This window comes from Scaptodrosophila lebanonensis, unplaced genomic scaffold (genome assembly GCF_003285725.1).
Source record: "Scaptodrosophila lebanonensis strain 11010-0011.00,11010-0021.00 unplaced genomic scaffold, SlebRS2 tig00000024-arrow-pilon, whole genome shotgun sequence".
Taxonomy (NCBI): Eukaryota; Metazoa; Arthropoda; class Insecta; order Diptera; family Drosophilidae; genus Scaptodrosophila; species Scaptodrosophila lebanonensis.
The window spans coordinates 2,382,104-2,403,977 of record NW_022060538.1 but is presented as its reverse complement, the minus strand read 5'-3'; the positions used below and the strand labels follow the sequence as shown (position 1 = coordinate 2,403,977).

The 21,874-nt window shown below is 41.1% G+C and overlaps 1 protein-coding gene across 2 annotated transcripts in view; it reads left to right on the top strand.

Annotated features, from left to right (window-relative positions):
* The window catches only part of LOC115621625 (protein similar), an 88,573-nt gene that overhangs the window by 55,906 nt on the left and 10,793 nt on the right, over positions 1-21,874 (top strand). For both annotated transcript variants that reach the window (XM_030515322.1, XM_030515321.1), the window contains exons 8-11: positions 9,535-10,316; positions 16,805-17,262; positions 17,467-18,277; positions 19,648-20,450. In XM_030515322.1, coding sequence (XP_030371182.1) covers positions 9,535-10,316; positions 16,805-17,262; positions 17,467-18,277; positions 19,648-20,450 — 2,854 coding nt within the window. The remainder of the gene's footprint in view (positions 1-9,534; positions 10,317-16,804; positions 17,263-17,466; positions 18,278-19,647; positions 20,451-21,874) is intronic.

Here is a 21,874-nt window from a genome sequence, read left to right as displayed (position 1 = left end):
TTACCATTTTTGCCAACACAACGCCGCCGCGACGACGCGTCGTCGAAGAGGAGTAGTAGATGATGAGTGTACTTTTTATTATGTTTACCGGTGCATGTTGGTGTGTGTGTGTGTGTTTTCAGAAACCAGTTCCACCAGATGCCGGCCGGCGGCATACATTTGAACATTCAAGTCTCAGATCCGATCCCATCCGATCAGTCAGTCCTCTTAGGTGCTCTCTTCTTTCTCTTTGTCCAGCACTCTTTTTATTTCAGTTTTTATGCTTCTATTTTCATTATGCAGCCAGCCCGGCGGTAATTTGGCGAACCGGCCAAGGCGCACGTAGCCGTCGTTGTCGGGGCTCCCGTCTTTGGTATTTACACCTGGCCGGCCACTGCTGTTGTTACTATGTGTGTCACTCTTTCCATAGACAGCGGTAACGACGGCCACTTGATGACGTGATTTTGCTCAGCTTTGGCTTATTCACAAGCGCCGCACCGCTCCGCGCATTTCGCAAATAATTTGGAAAATTACGAACAAGAGGGGCGTGTTTGTGTGCACGAATCGGCTACCAACAACGCGCTGCAATTGTGCGCCACTATTATGAAATGTTTTTATTTTTTTTAATAAGTGACTGTAATTAGATACATATGTGTGTATGTTCATGTCCGTAAATATGTACAATATTTACGAAAATATGTATTTTATGAGCGTTAGCGAGAAAATATTGTCGACAAATTGTCGATCGATCTAAGTATCAGCAACTGCGCAAAAAGTTTGCCAATTCAATGCATTCCATGTGGACGCGGCTTGAACATTTTATGCACATATAGACAAAAGGCTAAAGTTTGGAGTGTACAATTATTATAGAAATCTATAAATCAATCTTTTGAATTAAAAATATGATTGCACAAGTTGAAGTTCTCCCAATACTGTATTGCTGAAAGCACATTTCTTTATAAGGCGATTTTATAGCTGTCCCGTTGACACATCAATTTCTATATAAAGTCAGCTGACATGCCAATTTCTATATAAAGTCAGTCAACAAATGCTGGTCATGTACACACCCCCACTCGATTTATTCATATCCATATACTCTCTAGGGCTGCGCACATTTGTCACTTTTTGTTTATTTTATGTGGTTGCTCCCATAATCAACCAACATCACCAGTGTGTTTATATCGATATCGACTTTGGCCTATGACTGACTCATATCTCACCATTTAGCTTAGCTGAGAGTTGTTGTTATTTTCGTTTTTTGGGGGGCTCGTCTGCGTACATGATGCAGCACTTTAATGTGTTAGCATATATGTACATATAGTATGTGTGTAGGAGAAATACGCCAATCCATTAATACAAACATTGATAACTAAAGACAAATATGCATATACTGGACTCATGGACATATGAACATACTAGATACACATATATGGACCGGTTTATCTCGCTGCCGTTTAACAATCAGCTGCCTGATTTATTATTTGGGTCATCATTTTGTAGATGCCGTACTCGACCATCTTCCTGCACGTCTACATGTCCGTCATTCTTTGGTTGCTTTATGCAAGCTTTTAATCTGATGGAAGCTCGACAGTTGAGCTGTCTACATATAGTACATATGTATGTATTTCTTTTAAAAATGAATTGCATTCGATTTTCGGCACAGAGTTTTCCAGTACGTTCCAAAAATATTCACAGCCACATTTCCTTAGCAGTGAGCGACTGTAGAAGTAGTGCTAATGGCTTCGTTCTGCAGCGACTGTTGAAATTTCCAGTGTCTTGTGTACTTTTTGGCACATCTTGAGTTTATTTTTAAACACTGCCATGTGTTAGCGTATGCTGTTTTGTTACTTTATGCTCTGCAATTCGCAGACAGAACCGAGAAGGTAGCCGCCTTATCGCCTGCCAATGTGCAATGCCAGTATTGGGGTCGGTTCAATGATCTTCGCCAGGCGTTGTCGACCGATAATGGTTACAAAAACAGAGTAAGAGCAATGAGCGATGACTATGCTCGTAGACTGCCATTAGAGATTCCGTAAAACTGGTCCAAATTATTAACAAATTTGTACGAATTGCAGCTAAATGAAAATGAAACGAAAACAACTGATGTAATATTTTCACTAGTTTGTCTTGCCATATGTTCAGTTTCTGAAAAACATTTTTTAATGGCATCAGGAGTGGAATCGATACGACATTCCTATATACATATATTGATTTATACGATATGGCGAAAGATCAAAATTGATTTGTTGCTGCATCAGCATCATTTCATCATGAATGAAAGGCCACAGATTCGAAAATACGACAGGTTATTACTTGGTCGAACACTCATCATTTATAGAGTTAGCGTTATTTCGATCTTCCTATTATTGTTTCTATATTGTTTCTGTTGTCACCAGAGCAACGAAATTGCATAAATTGAAGGCATCAATCTATCTATTCATGTTTTGTCTTAACTTGCAGAACTTTTGCAGAAGTCCTGGCCTTTTTTGTTTTCTTTAAGGTGGTCAAACACTTTGCTGCTGGGTTTCTGTCGATAAGGTCCTCAAAACTTTGGCTTTTACGTTGATGACGCAGGCAGGCAAGGTATTTGCATTTGACGGCCATTGATTTTCATTTGAGCGTGCAAAATGTTCAGCTTCAAGAAGGCCAAACAAAAAGGACACGATTCAGCCGGTACAAAGAAAAGGAGAGCATACTAAGCCGACTTTAAGATGTGTATGTACTCGTATGTGTCAATAAAGTGTGTTGTCGGGCACAATTGACAACCTAACTGACTGACTGACAGACTGACAGCCAGACTGACTGAATGATGAAATAACAGAGCGGCCTTTTGACGCACTGCTGAACCAAAATTTCATCAGCGCAGCGCCTACGTTACGTAAAATGTGCTTTTCAAATTGCAGGGCGAAAGTGAGAAACACATGCATACATACATACATACATACATACATACATACATACGTACATATATTTGAACAAAAAGCTTACCTACAAACACACGCACACAAACGCATTTTATTGCGTTTTCAAGGCAGCTCGTAAACAGCTTCAAATGCCTTTTCGTGTGCCTCTCACTTGCCAACGGCACACGCGTCCTTGCCGCCTGCCTCCTTGCCTCTGTATACGTATGTGCTTGCGTGTGTGACTGTGTGTGTATGTATGTGTGTGTGTGTGTGCGTTCTTTTCCGTTCTTCCGTTGCCCATCACGCAATGGTTTTAGTTTTATAGCCAAATTAACGAATATCTGTTTGGAAAATGCGATGAGCGCTAAAAGTATGTCCCCGTCATATTTGTAAAATATTTCTGTAAACACGCGCACACTCCCGCACATCCCGCACTACGGAAATTAGAAGCCCAATAAGTCGCTCCAATATATCTTTCGAATGTGTTTTACATGTACATATGTATGTATATACTCATATATTGTAAATATTTTACTGTCTTAGATGTTCTGGCTGTAAGTGTGTTGTGGTTTTATAGCTGATTTGTATTTATACGTTTGTGTGCCCCTCGACCCATCGATTTATCCTTACGAGAACCGTGTAAGTCTCGCATAAATGTGTGTATTTACTTTATATTTTTTCTGTAGCACAATCTGTGGCGTTGGGACACAACACCTCAATAGCGAAGAAGAAAAACTTCGAAAATAAGAAATGTCATGTCGGTTCAAAATTTGCTTGCATTGAACCTCGGCGATTAAGCAACAATTGTGAATCGCTCGTTAATTGCTTTTCCGCTTATCACGTTATCAGCCTGCATAATTGTTTATACAATTGTAGCCCGATTAGGCCTGCTCCCAATGCGTAGTGGGGAGAGGGCAGCGGTACTAAAATCGAATAAAAACTGCGAACAATTAGCGCATGCCTCTCAATTGAAGAAGCATCCGCACAAAAAGTGACCCAGCATCTAAAAAACAACAATTTGTTTGACAGAGAAACACAATAATAAATAATGTGTGGCTTGCGAATCCATTTTTTCATTGCTCATCTCAGCGCTGTGCCACTCATTTGAGTGTAGTGTATTGCTCACTCAATGCTCAATAAAATAAAAATAAAATTGATAGTGAAAAAGCACTCAAGCGCAGTGCGCAGGCGTCAACTGAATTGAGAGGCCACAGATAGTAGCAGCCTGCTGCTAACTACATCGGCAAGCATTTATACTACTACAAATATAGTATGTTTTGGGGGGCTTACTCTTAGCTGCCTGTTAAATTGCATTTGCCCCCACATCCAGAACATTGCGTTCGCTCTTTGGCCCTCTCTTAATGTACGAGTACGTCTCTCTCAATTGTGCTGTTTATCGTGCAGGCGAGCTTCAAGCGTTCAGCTGCGTTGGCATTCCACTCATTCGTCTCTGGTACGTCGTCGTTTGAGCAGGCAAGTGCGCTAGCTAGCGCTCGTGTTTTTCGTGCACCATCCATCTACTTAAACTCTGGCTCCTATGCCAAACAAAAACGTTGACAAAACGCTAGGACTTTAATAAACTTTTGCGTTGCAATCAAACATTTTAGACTACAATAATTTCAATTAAATACCGATTATTCTGCACGTTGTCTTCGAAATCCAAGTCAGCGTCGCGATCGTGTCGTGCCTAATACCTTTTCCGTTTGCAGTTTTTGTTTTTCTTTGCCCGAACAACCAGCAATCAACCGACTTGTGCAAACATAAAAAGCAAAAGCAATAAATTAAACCAACATACAAAGCGCGTCTGTAAAAATAAAATAAATAAAAAACTTTCTCAACTTCTAAATGTAAATATTGAAAGAAAAAGTCTATAGCATTGCAGTTCTGTCGCGCCCCTCAAACACACGATAATTAAATAAAAGCTGGAACGACAATTAAAATATGTTGCATAAATTAAAATGCTGAAAAATGTTTTGAATTGAAGGTAATACGCAGCGTCTATACGTAAATCGATACACTTAAAAAAGTAGACAAAAATCATACAACTTTTTTGCTGACTAAAGTTAATAAATTACATAAAATATCAAGCGCAAAAAGTGTACAAAATTTTGTATTTTGTGTTGTATTCTCTCTCCTCGGCAAATGCCAGAAAAAAAAAACAAATAAAATATTTTAATAAATATATATTCAGGCGTACATATGTACATACGTGTGTTATGTATATATGTATGTACTATATATACTAGAAATTGACAAAAATAAACTTTATTATGCGTGGAATGAAAACGACAAACATCTATTTAAATATATGTATATGTTTATACATATATGTGTATATATAATCTGCATAGATTATACTCAACGCTGGCGCTGCTCCAGTCATCATAAAAATAATATTAAAAAACAACAACAAAAAACCCAACAAAAATAAAAATAAGAAAATAAAAAATAAAGAATGCGCACGTTTGTCACCAACGCGATTCGAGCCGCCGCAATTCGTCCGCCGATGCAGTTTAAACTATTTCTAATAAGTATAAATCCAATGCTGTTTAATGAGATTTATTAAGCGATTTCAATTGCAATATGTTGGAGAGTAAAGTACATAGATGAAAACTTAACAGCAACTTTTACACAACACTCGGTCCTAACCTATAAACGTGTGTCTGATTTTTACAAATTGTCGTTGCAGTTGCAAGCGCAAAATTCTTTTTACATTCTGCGTTTTGCTCGCGTCTCCGCTTCGCTTTGGTCCCCACACTTTCCCACCTTCCACCTTCCACCATACAACACGCACATACTACACACCACACACCACACCACACACACAGCAGCGCACTCTGTTTTATTTATTTTCTCATTTTTGGGGCTATTTGGCTTTTCGTTTTGTGGGGGCTGGCCGTGAGTTGCATTTTGCATTTGCATTACATAAAATTGCTGAGCGAGTTAATTTGTTTATTTCATAAAATTTTAGTTTTTACTAAATGTGCTGTTGTTATGTTGTGCATAAAAGTGCCTAGCTAGCTAGACAATACATACTTGTACATACATAGGAATGTTTTTGCAGCGTCTCCAGTCCTTGCTTTCGCAATTGCAATTGACTTGTCTTTAGGGTTTGATTACACAATCCATAGAACCTTGCAGTGCGGTGTAATGACCAAAATGTGGAGGAGGCTGCTGTCTTGTGCTTGTCATGTGCTCTCTCTATGTGTGTGTGCCTCTCGGCTCAACGTCATGGAAATTCGCAATTGTCGTTGTTGTTGTTATTATTATTATTGTCGTGTTCGTTCCTCTGCCGGTCTGCCTGCCTGCCTACTATTGTTGCTTTGGTAGAAAATGTGTGTGCCTAGTTGTGTGTGTGTGTGTGTGTGTCTAGTTGTGTGTGTGTGTGTGTGTGGCGGCCACTCAGTCTGCCCGTTGTTATACTCTACTTAATTCAACGCCGCCTATTGTTGTTGCCTTTTGCTATTACTTTTTTCATTCAATTTAATACATATTGCCTTTTATGTGTGCAAATGCACACACATCTATGCGCCCACATACGCGAACAGATTCTCTAACACGCGGACAAATTTTCGTCAAAAGCAATTACTGCTATTTTACGTTAAGTTTCTCACATGAGGCTCCAGCATACTCGTACTATACACCCGTTATATTGGCTCTGCAATTGAAATCAACAACTGTAGCAGTAGCAGAAGAAGCAACAACAGCAATGTATGTAGGTATGTGTGTATGTATGTTCGTATGTTGAGAGCAACAGCAGTAGTCGCAGCAGCCAGCGAGTCATTTGTATTTGTTGTTCATACATACATATGTATCAATGCATGTACATATATACATACGGCGTTGCCATTGCTATTAGTGTGTTATGTGTTCTTGCGCTTGTTTTGTTTCTTTTCTCTCTTGTGATCAGTGCTTTTAGTGTCTCTGTGACGTGCTGTTTCAATTTTTTTTCGACGCAGTTTGTTACACAATTAAATTGTTGCTTTAATTTCATTTTCGTATAACGATGGGCAATATGTTTTGCACAGAGTCCTGAAATATTTATTTTTAACGTCAATTCCTTAACTATAATTTAATGGAGTAAAAATGTCTGCTAGGATCTGCGAAGAAACAAGTGCTAGAGTCGCCAAACTTCGCTCTTATGTTCAATTAAAGTTCGATGCCCTAACAAATTTCAAATCGAAAAACTTGTAATATTCAACTAAAAGGGATTTTTTGGACGGGCGTGTACAGGGTATGAAAGAGTCGTAAGCGCGCGACATCAGCATTCGACTCATTTATTTTGCCATTACTCGAGTGCATTACTAATGCGCTTTTAAGTGATTTACTTGCTGTTGTTGTTGTTGCTCGGACCCTTACGTACTTCACCCCACTTGCTTTTTTTTTTTATTATTATTATTTGAGTCGCGCGCTCTATCACTCGTAATAATTTTTTCCATAAACTGAAAAGCGTGCGACTGAGTGCTGTGCCTATTTGCTCTCCCCTTTTTCTCGATGTGTGCGAGAGTGTGTTTGAGTGTGTTTCGCATCACGCGATTCGAACGCCGATTTAAACGCCGACTGCCGCGTTCTTAGCTACGACTTTTTACACAGTTCAAAAGCTCAAGAGGCCAAGTCGATTTTCTTTATCACCGCTTGAATGATTGACTGCCTGTCGGATTGAATGTACCTTGTTTGTATTGCCTGCCAATATTGAAAAATGTGAAAAGCTACTTTTCAAAATGTCCAGAATTACACTAACATTTTCAGCTCAGCTACATACTACATATATTTAATTGATCTATGAGGTAAGCTTATTTGGGGGCTTTAAACGAGACTTTTTGCTGTTCTATCCGGCGCCAACCGGTGTGACCGAACAATAGCAACAAATGAAGATGAAGCAATTGGGTTTGTGTTCATTGTATACAAGTAGTAGCGCTTTCAATGGAATGATCATTGTATAAAATGTTGTATCTGTTCCCCAATGTTGATGTCATTTATATAGAAATTAAATGTTGGCCCAGTTGGTGGGTCATCACTGCTTTAACCCTTTTACTACTTGTCTTGACATTGGCGGTTTCGTTTCAACATTATCAAACCACTTTAGTGGGTACTTTCCACTCAATACCTTTGACGCAACACTTCAGGTTGTATTTCACCAGAGACGAGCCCCCAAAAATTTGCTTGCTCGTTAGTGTTTTTCCATCTTCAGTTACAGTGGAAGCAAGCCTTAAAGTACTTTTAAATAAATTAACACAAAACCACTTGAATATACTCGTAGAAAACATATCAAGATTTATTTTCAATGACTGATCTTGTCGATTAAAATAAATGAAGTATTTTTGAAGGTCTAGGATCGAAACATTCTTGAATATTGAAGGCTACTATCATCCATGGAAGTGGATGACTAGTATTTCATTTCGTTGCTGTTGCACGTGTGTGAGTTCCACTGTAGAAACCGAAATCGTCGTGCTATGACTCCACGAGAGTCTCGCATGCCAAATACTTTACGGCCAAAACAACGTGTGGCTTAAGTGTTCGTTGTATCGGGCGATAGTCTCTATCTCGATAGCCATGGTGGCCTAGGTGGGCGTTCACGCGCTTACCGTTTGATTCTCAGCCGTGCTGCACATGCACAGTGACACAGCTGAGCGGTCGGCAACCATAAAAAATATGTACATACATAAGTACTATATAGTAGCCACAGTAGAACTGTTCGAATGAGTATGAAGCGTCGATCATTGGGTCGCTGGATCGCTGGATGGTTGTTAATGTTTTAGTACCTGTCACTATCTTATCAGGTCGAGCAAGCCGACTATTTGCCGCTGTAGCACAATTTAATTTCATTTAACAAGTCGCTTGCTCTCTTTTTGTCTAATTGGATTTGGTTGCTGTGCTCCTCTACTTAGATTATTGATTGCGCTTTGCCCGAGACTGCCCGAGATTTTTGGCTGTTTTTTTTTTTTTTTTTTTTTTTTCAATTCGATTGTCTTGTTTACTTCGTGTTTTTTGCGTGTTGGGACTGTGCTTCCAGACACACCCCTCTTTTTTTTGCTATCGCAACTGTCTTGTCATGGATATTTGATAAGGCAAGGCGTATGAGCAATGTGCAAAGAAAAAAACCAGACCAGACATACTAGAAGAGGAAACGTGCCTGTGTCCGGGATTTCAGCCATTCTGCGCGTGACTTATCGTTCATTGAAAGATTATGTGATTCTAATTAGAAAAACAAAACAAAAAGTTGTCATTTAAGGTAGAGCCTCAATCACGTTTTACACGTTTGACACACACTCTTGTAGATCCCCGCCAAATGAAGCTCATTAATGGACATTTAGCTTTAATTACATGATTTAATTACTAACCCAACCACTGTAAAACATAAATTGCCAAAGCAGCATCAGATTTTCAGCTAGTAGAGCCCCATTGGGCCTGATTCGACGCATTCGTCAAATGTTTCGAGTACTGTTTGCATAATTCTCTGAGCACGGCCGTGTGCTGGCTCTTGAGAGCAATTAAAAGAACAAATATTACAATCGGTTCACGAGAAACGCGCGCTTTTTTCGCTGTGGTGTAACAAACGAGTGCATCTAGTATATAGAAAAGAAAAACATTTTACGATATTTTCCGCCCCTATTTACCATTACGAAACGCGTTTTGTGCATAATTTTTGCAGTAATCTTGAGAATAAACATGAGATTTATTCACTTGCACAACAAACGGCGGCAAGTGAGCAAAAGGAACAACAACAACATCATCCACTACAGCAACAAACAGTTGCACCTGAGGACAACAACAACAACAAGAATAATATAGAAACTACAAAAGCAACAGTTGAAGCAGCTGCTGCAGAAACAAATGAGCTTGAATCGAAACCAAAAGCAATTGAAACTGTAGAAATAAAAACAAAGACAACAACAAGTGCTGCTGCAACCACTGCTAACCCACCAATAACAACAACACCTAACGATAACGAGCAACAACAGCAACAACCACAACCACAAACACCGCCTCAACAACAGCAACAACAACAACAGAAAGACCAACTGCAAGCCGCAAACGATCTTTTGAATATCAAACGTGAAAATCATTCACCCGGTCCCCGCACCATCACAGCTCAAATCATCAACAACAATAAGAACAACAAGGGTCAAAACCCCTTGCTGCGACCCTCTATCGCCGCCCCTGGGCGCATTGAAGAGAAGCAACCCAAGTCGGTGACTGCTTCCGTCTTTCGCACAACCGCCTGCAAGGGGCCCCTAAACGTCGCCGCATTCGTCGCTGCTGCCGAGCAATCTTTGCCGCCTACGACCACAGCAACCGCTGCTATACTATCCTCTAGCAATCAGCAATACCAACAACAGCAACAACAACAACAGCAGCAGCAACAACTACAACAACCACAAGATATGAATAAAGGATTCTTATCATTCGCTGACGATGGACGAGGTTTAACAAGTAAGTAACACCCTCTTGCAAAATAAGAACCCATATGTAACCTAAATGTACGTTAAACTCATTAGATTAGATCATTGAAAAGGCACACATTTTGGGTCGGATATATATGTACAATAATATTGTTAGAATTATCCCTGTACTAAGCAACTAGGTCTGCACTTGAACTTAAATAAAATGAGAGATCAGATCTACCCCAGGTATGCTATTGAGTGTTGGCAAGATATTTTATTGATTCCTAATGTCCGCCTAAAGTGCTAGTTACTTAATCATAGCGTTAATTAAAAATGATGGATTTGTAAATGGCTCGAAGTCGACATAATTAAGGGTTCGGCATTTATTTCATTTATCGATTCGTAAAAAGCTCAAGTTTAGGCTCAGTTAAGCAGTTAAGAGGCAAACAAATATTTCAGACAGGCACAATTCAGTAGCGAGGAAACCAACTCGTGCTACAGATTAGAACAGTCTGCATACCAAGTTTGTTAATGGGGGTTCGCTTCTAGATCGATTTAGCTGCTTAAGAATATCAGGAATTTGCTTTCTTTGGCCTGTTGCGTAGTCGTTATTTTCACAAAGCTAAAGCATATGCTCCTCGGGTACATACAAGTAGTATACAAATGAGCTGACACGTGATTTGCAGAACAGTGCGGAATGATAAGAGAGGGCGCCTGTTTTCCATTCCTCTGCTTCGTATTTGCATTGCCTATGAAGCAGGCAGCAGCAGCATATTTAGTGGAAAAACAGGAACAAAAACTTTGCATTAGAACGAGCTGCTGCAGTCAAGCGAGTCAGTAAGTTAGTCAGTCGGTCAGTTAGTCAAGTGCATTAGCCGTCGCTGTGAGGGGCATGCAGCGATCAAGGCTAAAGTCAACGTACGTTTGTACATCTCTTACATATTCATAGAGCTGGCTGGCCCCAAGTCTATCTGAAGGTATGTGTGTGGGTTATAGTTTGTATAGCCTATGCAAAATAAACAACAAAATCTGGTGACGCGCGCCATTTGATGTGATTTGACGTATTGTCGTAAAGGCGCAACGTCGGGCAGCGAGCGAGTCTATTTGATTGACCAATTCGTTCGTCGATTGGTCAGTTGGTCAGATAGTCAGTTGCTTTTGCTTATCGGCGCGCACAATTTGCGCAAATAGAACTATTTATTTGTAAAGACAACAAGCAATAGCAGCAACAACAACCACAACAACCACAACTGTGGCAAAGTCAATGTACAAAATGCACCCCTTAACCCTCTCAACATTTTGATATTTTTCAAATGCATTTGTAAACAATGTTCAACCTTCAATTTGATAAGTGCAGTTGCGTTATTGTTGTATGTGTTGTTGTAGAAACCATAGCCGGTATACCGGTTGGAAATAATGTCCATATACTATACTATTTACTATACTGTGTGTGCCTATACATAGCGTATACGCCACTTATTACGCGACTCTATGCTCGTATATACTTATTGTGTACAACTTCTTTGCGGTTAGTGTCCAAAAAGCACAGCGACCGACCACTGATGACACTTTAATTCAATTGAGTTCCGTAAATAAGTAGCTGCTGCGACAAGCAACCGAAGAAGAGGAAGAAGAGGAACGACAACAACAACAACAACAACGACAAAAACAACAAAGAAATAAATGAAAAATACGCTTGCTCGCATATTCATTTTTCAAATGAAAATTTTCCTTTTTTCAATTTGAAATTTGTTGTCTTTTTTAACACGCATGCTGGGGTCGCCTCCGCACAGTTGGCCGCGCCAAATTCCAATTATTTATTTATTTTTTCTAAAAGAGCGAGAAAATAACTCTAGCCAGTTTGTTGTTGGCGACAGCGGCAGCAAAAAACGAGCAGAATTCGAAAATATGAATATTAACTTGAGCCAATTAATATGTTAAGTGATGCCCCGCCGTCCACGAAAACTTTGGGGCGCGTGTGCCAAGGCCTGGCCATGGATCAAGCGGTTGCTTGACATATGTCGCCAAGCGAGAAGACAACAACAACAATACTAAAGTATAAGTAATAAGAGAAAAATAAAAAGTCTGGGAAAATGAAAAAATGAAAACCTATTTGGCTTTGCCAAGTTCTGGCAGCAGCCGTCGCTGCAGCGTCTCTGAATTTCCACTACTTATATAGATGCCGACGTCTAAAATTAAGCGACACTCACAGAATATTTGCTGTGTGCGTCTTCCAAAGAGTGCCGCACGCCCGCCCTCCCCGTTCCGACCCTTCCCGAGCACACCCAGGCACTAATCGCTTGCTTTTTGTCTTCCTTCGTGACATTTTCAGTCGCTTGCAGTCGATCCTAGCTAGATGCTTCAGGTTTTCCTTTTTCGATTTCTTAAATTATTTATTTTGGTTTTCTTGAAACGTGCATGGACAGGGAAATTGTCTCACAACAAAGAGTAATGGCTTTCAATGTTATTTAAATCTGTTTACGATAAATATTGTTTGCATTTATCAGATATAGGAATTCTGGGCGGTTTGAATCGGCGGATTTGGATCGAAACCAAAAGCGAATTAGCCAAAAAAAAAGAATAAAGAATTTCATGTTGATTTGTATTGGTTGGATTCGTTGGCTTCTTTTTTGTTAAAGTCTTTTAGTTGGCCTGTTTTTCCATTTCGATTCTTAACAATAGCAACAATAGCTTATCGGTAGTTTCGGGCTTATATTCTAATTCAAAGGCGGTCAAATGCCCAACCAACTTTTACTTTCATGATTTGGCCGAGTCCCTCTCTCTCTCTCTCTCTCTCTCTCTCTCTCTCTTTTTATTGCCAATTTGTTCTTGGGGCAAAGAAAAAACAAGTTCGATTATCGTCTGGCGTTTCGCATTTATTTACAGACCACATAAACAAACACATGACACCGGCTGCCATGGCCTGCTCTGGTCTGTCCCTCTTGTAATTATTTAAACCTGTTATCGCTGTGAGCCGAAATTAAACAAACTCTATATAGATCTATAAACTTATGATAAAAGAAAATGGAGAAAAGAATACATGCGTGCGTAAATATTTATAACGATAACAACATAGTCAGAATAACAACAACAATAAATAGACACAATCAATGACCATGTATAGTACACTATCTACATTATTATGGGCCCATTAGTGCCAGCGCCCGCAACAGCAGCAATAACAATCTGAATATAGCACTTACGAGTACATAGGTCTGTAATACCCAACAGGGCCATTATGTCAGTCAGTCAGCCAATGTTCAGTCGATGGAAAGATTCTGAATCGAATTTAAGTCGCCACTGGTGCGTAGTTCAAGTTCAAAATGATAGCCCGCCCGTCCAGCCAGCCAACCAGCCAGTTAGTGAGTGAGTTCTCGAACAAGAGCAACAAAACTAAATACCGTCTAATTCAGTGTAAATTGTCGAAAAAAAAACAAGAAAAAAAAAACAAACAAACACAACCTTACACCGTCTATAGAGCTTTTAAGTGACCATGTCCGGCTATGAAAATTATTCATTATCTGCATTACTCTTATTTTGATTTGGGAAGCGCCTAGGTACGTCACGGCACGGCGTCTGTTTTTTTTTAAAAGACTAGCCCGTACACTCGCTGAAATTGCTGACTACTAACTATCTATACACATACGTAGTTGCTAGAGTGTCAATAAAGTAAAGATGCTTGATTCAAAACTTTACAGATATGAGGTGATGGCGATACCGAAAAATTTTTGGAAAGATTCCACTGTTCGATTCAATTCAATTCGAATGTAAACTGTAGCACCTGTTTTTTTTATGATTTACAAATCTGTCAAGGCATTCAAGCACTCAAATATTTCTCCTAGTGTAGCACGATTTGTTTCTCTGCCTCTAGTTTTAAGATTCCTCAATTGCATTCGTCGCGCTTATAGTCCGTGCGACTAAATTTGTGAGAGTGTTGCAAACGACGAGCGCAAATGATGCCATAAATTTATTTCAATTGCGGCAACTGGCCCCGGAATCAGCATCGTCCGCCACAACCGTCCCAACCCGACCAGCTGCCCCCTCCCCCTCCAGTTTTGTTTGGCCTACGAAAGTGGAGTAGTGGCGGCGGCCAAGTCACACGCCCGGCAATTTACAAACACCTTTTATGTTAATTTCCCGACATGTTCTCTACACGCTTTCGAAAATATTTCAAGAGCATCAAAATTTAGCGCAAGTACACACGATGTTCTCCTTTCACATGCGTGTCACGAGATGCAGTCGCTTGTGTGTGTGAGTGTGTGTGTGTGTGTGTGTGTGTGTGTGTGTGTGAGTGTTCTTGCGCTTGGGTGTGCGTATGTGTGTGTGTGTGTGCGAGCGAGCGTGTATTTTATGGTCACAACTAGTAAGATATTAACCTTGTGCTCGTTAGCTTGGCAACTAGGCGCTAATATTTCGCATTAAATTTTTTTTTTTTTAAAGTACTTAGCCTTGCACTTTAGCCAACATGGCATAAAAAAAATATACTATGTATACTATACAATACAACAAAACAAAATCTTTTTGCAAACATTTACGAAAAGTATCCAAGTACAGTCATAGGAGATGGGAGGGGAGGGAGGCGTAGGGAGCTGCATAGCCTGCACTATCATGCGCCATAATTTTTGTTGTTGTTCTTTCCATAAGCTCCAAGTCGTTGAGTGGGCTTTGAGTAGCACTTGAGTGCCATAATTATTAGTCGCTAGCAGCTAACGGCTAGGTGGCTAGATGGGGTGGTGTAAGGGTGCGAGCAGGGTGCGCAGTACTTTAGGGTTGTGTGCATTGTTAATTAATTTGTTTGTGTCGTTTTGAGCCCAAACAGTGGGACTGGTGCGACAGATGCAAGGGGCAGGTAGAAAGCAAAGCGTAGATTTTTCCAAACTCAGTGCTGGATATTCTTGACTAACAAACTATTCGAATACGCCACCAGACTTGGCATCCCTCCCAAATAATACCGATTGGGTTAAAGGTAGGCCTATGACAATAAACGCCTTCAAGGCTGGGTAGCTTTTTTATACTATACCCAAAAAGGAATAAAAGTATATTACGTTTGCGGAAAGTAAAAATGTAACAGGCAGAAAGAGGCTTGGCAGACCTCACAAAGTATATATATTATTGATCAGCAAGACAAGATGAGTCGATCTAGCCCTGACTGTCTGTTTGTCCGTATGAACACCTGGATCTCAGAGGCTGTAAGACCTAGAGACGCCAAATGTTGTACACAGATGTCTTATGTGTGTACGCAGAACGAGTTACATTTTTTTCCCCCACTTCTTTTTCTATAACTCGTTTATGGAGGAAGAGAAAAAACTGAAAACACAACAGAAATGAAGTATGGAATAAATGATGAAGATGCTTCTTCCTTCTTCCTTCTTGATTATATACTTAATGAATAGAATATTATATTTAGGCCAGTTTATTACTTGGATTATAGAGTTAGCTGCACTATCTGGCGATAGTGTTGGTCTTTTCAATGGGTGCTCGGCACTTTGCTGTAATTCTAACCATATACTATGTACATATAGTATGTACATGGAAATGCCTGACTTTATTTATAAAGCTTTTGAGCGATTACTGGAAGAACTAACAAATATAATCGTACAAGTAGTTGTGCCTCCTATCTTATTTAGTTGTGCATTTTGCGGTTTGTTGTTTTTCACTTATATTTTGTAATTTAATATTGCTTGCATTATTATTATTATTATCAGGTTTATTAGCATTTCATATAAGCAACGACAGGTATACTATATAGTATACGAGTAGGTAGTAGTTCGTGACGCGCATTGCAATCTCAATCTCCCGATGCGCTGCCCGATACGCCGCCGTGCAACACCTTGCAGGGCTTTGACTCGCTCCCCGGGGTTAGAGCTGTATTCATGTAAATTATTTAATTAATAAATAGTTTTTGCCTGCACATTTAGATTTCTATTCTGTCGACATGTGATTTGCGAAAGACGTCAGCGCATATACGAATAGTTAGTGATAGCAAAACATTTCCACTGCCCAATTTTGATTAACGAGCATAAAATCATGGCTGGATGGCTGGAACGCCCAAAAACATATAAAACTGTTACTGGCCCTAAGAACATTGCCAGCAATTGGCAGACTAGCGCATAAATCAACCAATTCTCGAACAAAACTTCAATTAGACTCAATTGGAAACTGTCAATTAGAGGCTACCGAGATGTGTGTCTGTGTACCAGCTTTTGTTTTTGTTTGTGCTATTGTTTTTCTTTTCCTTGGTCTCAATGAAATTTTGCACGATAGCAGACGCCATTGCCATAATTATTGAGCGAGAGCTAGGGCGCGGTTGGGGTTTGCGGATTGGGCTGGGGCTGTGTATGGGGCCGGAGTCGTAGATAACTCCTTGTGCAATTAATTAACGGTGTCGGCCATGGCTTGGGACGCAGACAGCTTGAAGATTGAATAGGGCGTGCTCGCACTTAACACTGCGGCACTAAAAATGAGTTTTGACACCTTGACAATGCGCTTAGCACGAAACTAAACTGAACCGCTGCCTTCTCCTCATTTCGTTTGTAGTGCTTAAAGAGGAACCCGATGACTTATCTCACCACCTGGCGACCACAGGCTGCATCCAGCTCGATGAGATCACACCATTCAGCGATATGCTGGGCCTCATGGGCGCCTGTCTGCTGCCCGAGGACATCAATTCGCTCGATTCGACAACCTGTTCGACTACAGCAAGTGCCCACAATTACAATAGCAGCAGCAACAACAACAGCGGCAGCAGCAACAGCAGCCAAAACATCTATAGCAACAGTCCCAGCAACAGAACGAGCCTCAGCCCAGTTGCAGTTGTAGCAGCGGCGCAGAGCGCGGCCAGCAACCCGAACAGCAACCAGAATAGCAACAGCAACAGCCACAACAACGACAACAGCAATAGCAGCAGCAACATCGATCCGCTCTTCAACTATCGCGAGGAGTCGAATGACACGAGCTGCTCCCAGCACCTGCACTCACCCAGCGTCACATCTAAAGTGAGTACAGCTCCGAAAACTTGGTCCATTTCTGAACAGGCCTTGCTAGAATAGTTTCTGAGGAATGCAAACACAAATTGTTTCCTTCTAACTTTTCTACTACGCAGAAATGTGCCAGTTGGTGGTCCCATCGTTTAGGCCGATCTGCTTACCAAGAAACACTTGAGCTAACGAGTTACCTTTTCCCTCTCTTGCCTCTTACAGAGTCCCGAAAACAGCAGCCTGCCATCGTTGTGCAGCCCGAACTCGCTGACCCAGGAGGATGACTATTATAATGTCGATTTTGACATGCGGGCTCCATACATCCCCATGGACGATGACATGCCACTGCTCACGGAGACCGATCTTATGTGGTGTCCATCGGAGGACTTGCAAATGGTGCCCAAGGAAATGGATCCCATGCACTTGCAACAGCTGCAGCAGCAATGCGACAACAATCGTCTCTACACTGGAGTATACCCACAACAGCAACAACAACAGCATCAGCAGCAGCAGCAACAACATCAGCCGCTAAATCAGCAGCAGCAGCAACACTTTTCCAACTCGCTGTGCTCGTCGCCGGCATCGACAGTTTCCTCACTATCCCCCTCGCCAGTGCAGCAGCAGCAACATCATCACCAGCATCAGCAGCAACAACAACAACAGCAGCAGCAGCAACAGGCGAATGTTTTTACAACCGACTCGAGTGAGTTGGCGGCACTGCTCTGCGGTTCAGGCAACGGCACACTATCGATTCTGGGAAACAACGTTGCCGATGAGTGCGCGGAGCGCCTACAACAACAAACGGCAGCCGAGTTCCGCACCTTCCAGCAACTGCAGCAGGAGTTGCAGCTGCAGGAGGAGCAACAACAGCAACAGCAGCAGCAGCACCAGCACCAACACCGTCAACAACAACATCAGCAACAGTTGCTGGCTCTCAGCATCGAGTGTAAAAAGGAGAAATACGAGGTGGCGCTGGCGCCGAGCTTGTGCCACCACATGGATGATGCATTTGAAAATGACTACAGCAAGGACTGTAAGTATCTTCACCAACCGAAAACCAAAACCAAAATGAAAGGCGAAGCGTTGAAATATGCGACACGCAGTTAGACGGGGAGCTCACAAATTCCACCCACGCCGACGGCAATAAGCGCTTTTATTGAAATTTACTGCGACATTTAGCTGCATTTCCATGTTGCAAGCAGTCTTCAGAGCGTGCTACCTTAGGGCCGGCTGCTAATTATGTAGCGGAGCGAGCTATCACACCAATCCGTGCGACAATTTTCGTTCACTATAGGCCCAATTTTCCGTGCGTGTTTCCAGCTAAAAATAGTGGAATAAGCAGAAGCAAGAAAAGTTCTTTTTTTTAGAGCCCCCCATACACCGCCCACATGTAAAAATAGTCAACAAATTTTTCGAATTTTGTATTTTGTTGACATTTGCGTGCCGCCCCCAAAGTGCCACTGGAGGAGAAGACATCACTTTATATTCTGGAAGAGCTAATTGATGCGGGTCGGAGATGGGGGACAGCTAACTATATTTACTTTAACGCTCGCTCCCTTTACATAATTACAAGTAATTTTCCTCGCACATATCAAAATGTGTGTGTGCTTTAGACAAGTGCCTCACTTGGCCGTCTGTCCGCAGCAGTACTCTACCTTAGACACACATTTCTGCTGGCCTGACTAGGGCGATTTGGTTAAAACCATTGATTGACGCCTACGATTGGCAGCTGCCTGTCGCTTGTTTTGATGTCTGGCGACGTCTTTACCTTTGCCCATGTCATAGGACGTATTGACAGATGGACGAAGTGTTGGGGGCTCATGTGATATGCGATTCGCACCTAGTGCCTTAGAAGGCAGGGTCTACCTTCGCATACATGCATACATACATACAGACATACATATGCATATGTGTGGTGGAAAAATCATAAGCCTTCATGATTAATGCTCTGCTCGGATTGTAGGCCCAAAGTACAAATATATAGATCTAAATATATGTTCAAAGATATAGACACCAGTTTTCCCATTGGCAACTAGAAAACGAAAAATATGTCGTTTATTTTCGTGCGAAATATTTCTGTTTTCTTTTTATTATTATTATATTTTTTTTATGAAAAACAAAATATTATTGTTTTAAATTAGCATCAATGTCATGGGCAACGGAATTAATATTGTGTCAGCAACAAAAAGAAAAAGAAGAGAAAGGACAGCGTATTTCAATAAATTCTCAAGCGAGCGTATAAATAATGTGTGGAAGGCTTCGACTGAATATAAATTACTTTCATGGCAGAGCTACACTCGACTGCATATTTCAATGGCTTGCCACTATAATCCTCTTTATAGCAGACAGACCCAATCCAGACCTTGGCAAAATAACAATTCCTTTTTATTTCTCTTCACCTAGCAACAAATCTCGATTGGAGCGAGTTGCTGTTAAATGATGCGACAAGTGCAGCCAGCCCGGCAGCGTCGCCAACGCCGCATCAGCCAATCAAAGTCACTGCAACGACAATACAGTTGCTGCAACAACAGCAACAACAACTGCATCAGCAGCAACAACAACAGCAACAACACCAGCAGAATATCATTTTAAATGCCGTGCCATTGATCACGATACAGAATAATAAGGCATTGCTGCAGCAGCAGCAGCAACAGCAGCAGCAGCAGCAACAGCAGCAGCAGGTGGAACAGCTGCAGGAGCTGATGTTGCCGGCCAGCTTGCAACGCGGAATCAACACTAAGCTGCCCGCCATGAAGCTGTTGAACGGCACAACCATAGCACCGGTGACCACAAAGGCCACCATAAGGCTGGTGGAGGGCAAGACCACAACACCACCGCAGCAGCAGCAGCAGCAACGTATTGGTCTGGTTGCCGGCAAGGCGACCATTTTGCAGACGGCGACGCCTCAGCACCAGCATGGCAACAAACGCCATTTGAACAGTCAGGCTGCTGCAAACAATCCGGTCGAATCGAAACGCCTGAAGAGCGGCTCCTTGTGTCTGGATGTGCAATCGCCGCAGCTGCTGCAGCAGCTCATGGGAAAGGATGCACATCAGCAACAGCAATCGCAGACCCCCAAGAAGCAGGGCACCGATCGCTGGTCAATAGATGCCAAACAGCAGCAACAGCAGCAACAGCAGAAGCAGCAGCAGCAACAACAGCAGTCGAACTCGGTGCTGAAAAACCTGCTGGTCAGTGGACGGGATGTAAGTGCCGGTTACTGCATTGTGCCAATGCGGCCCAAGAAGCAGCTGGCAAAGGTCTAGTCTGCCTCTACAGAGCGCTAGCCAAGCCGCAAGACATTTTGAAGAATTAAACCAAACAGTCAACCTGCCTCTCAGTAGCAAAAAAAAAAAATAAAATAAATAAAATAAAAAAAAATAAAAAAATGAAAGCGAACACACATTGAAACACGCGCGAGTGTCTATCGTGACAGATTTGTGAAAATGTATGCGATTAATCAACCAAGTAACGGACAAGCCCTTTTCTACAGCTTGTAGTTTGTAAATGGATCGATTTTATAGGAAACCCTCGCCACTCCTCTGCAACTCCAGCCTTCTGCCTTGGAGGAAGTCCAAGTCCAGTTGGGATTGCAGTTGGGTGGCTGCCAGCTTTAGTGCTAGTGCTAGTGTTAGACTTAGTCTTAATGTTTAGGATAGACGTTTAAGTTGGACTGCAATTTCATAATTGCGGCTAGTGTGGACTTTAAAATTACAAATTTTAGTAGACTATTTAAAATAGTGCGACGTTGTCTTTAAATACGAGTAGAGCCGAACATTTTTATTAAGTTATAAGTTTTAGTTTCTCTTGCACGATGATGATTTATTGTTGATTTCATTTTAAGTTGACCATAAGCCATGTTGTTATATTTTGTTGAACATTTTGTTGTAAATAATCGAGGTAACTATACGACTAAATAGATATATATACGAGTACATATATCTATATATAAGTAAGGGTTAGTTGCTACAGTGACTACCAAAACTAAGCGGCATAAGCATCACAACAAAACAGACATCAAATCAGGTAGAGAAAAACAAAAGAGAAAGAAAACAAAAACAAAAACAAATGCAATAAAAACGATTTATGGCAAATTTAAGTTTTTTACTGTGATAGAATATTGCTTTTGTTCATTTGTGTTGCGCAGAGATTTTTATTTCAAAGAAACGAAAAGAAAATTGAAAAAACACTTTTGTTGAATGCACCAATTAATGGAAATTATTATATGTGTAAGCTTTTATGGACTGAGGACGAGCCTACGGCAGCAATGGGGACTTTCGCTCGAACAGGAATGCACAGGAACGAACTGGAATGTGTTGTAACAGAGGGAAGGAGAAGCCATTGAATTGAATTTGGTGTTTTGTTCGAAATTATTGTAAATTGATTGTCACACTGATCGTTATTGGAAACAAGAAGTAGCCAACAATTGAAATTCGAGCGCTGATGGTACAAAGAGAACAAAAAGCATAAACATAAAAGTTCAGCACAAACTTAAGTGCAACTGTGTAAGCTAGCAAATTATTCGTACTAATTAAAGTTAGTGAAGAGTCAACATAAATACATACTTACATATATACATACATTTATACAAACATAGAAATCGCAACTACTAGCAATTAAAGTTTAAAGT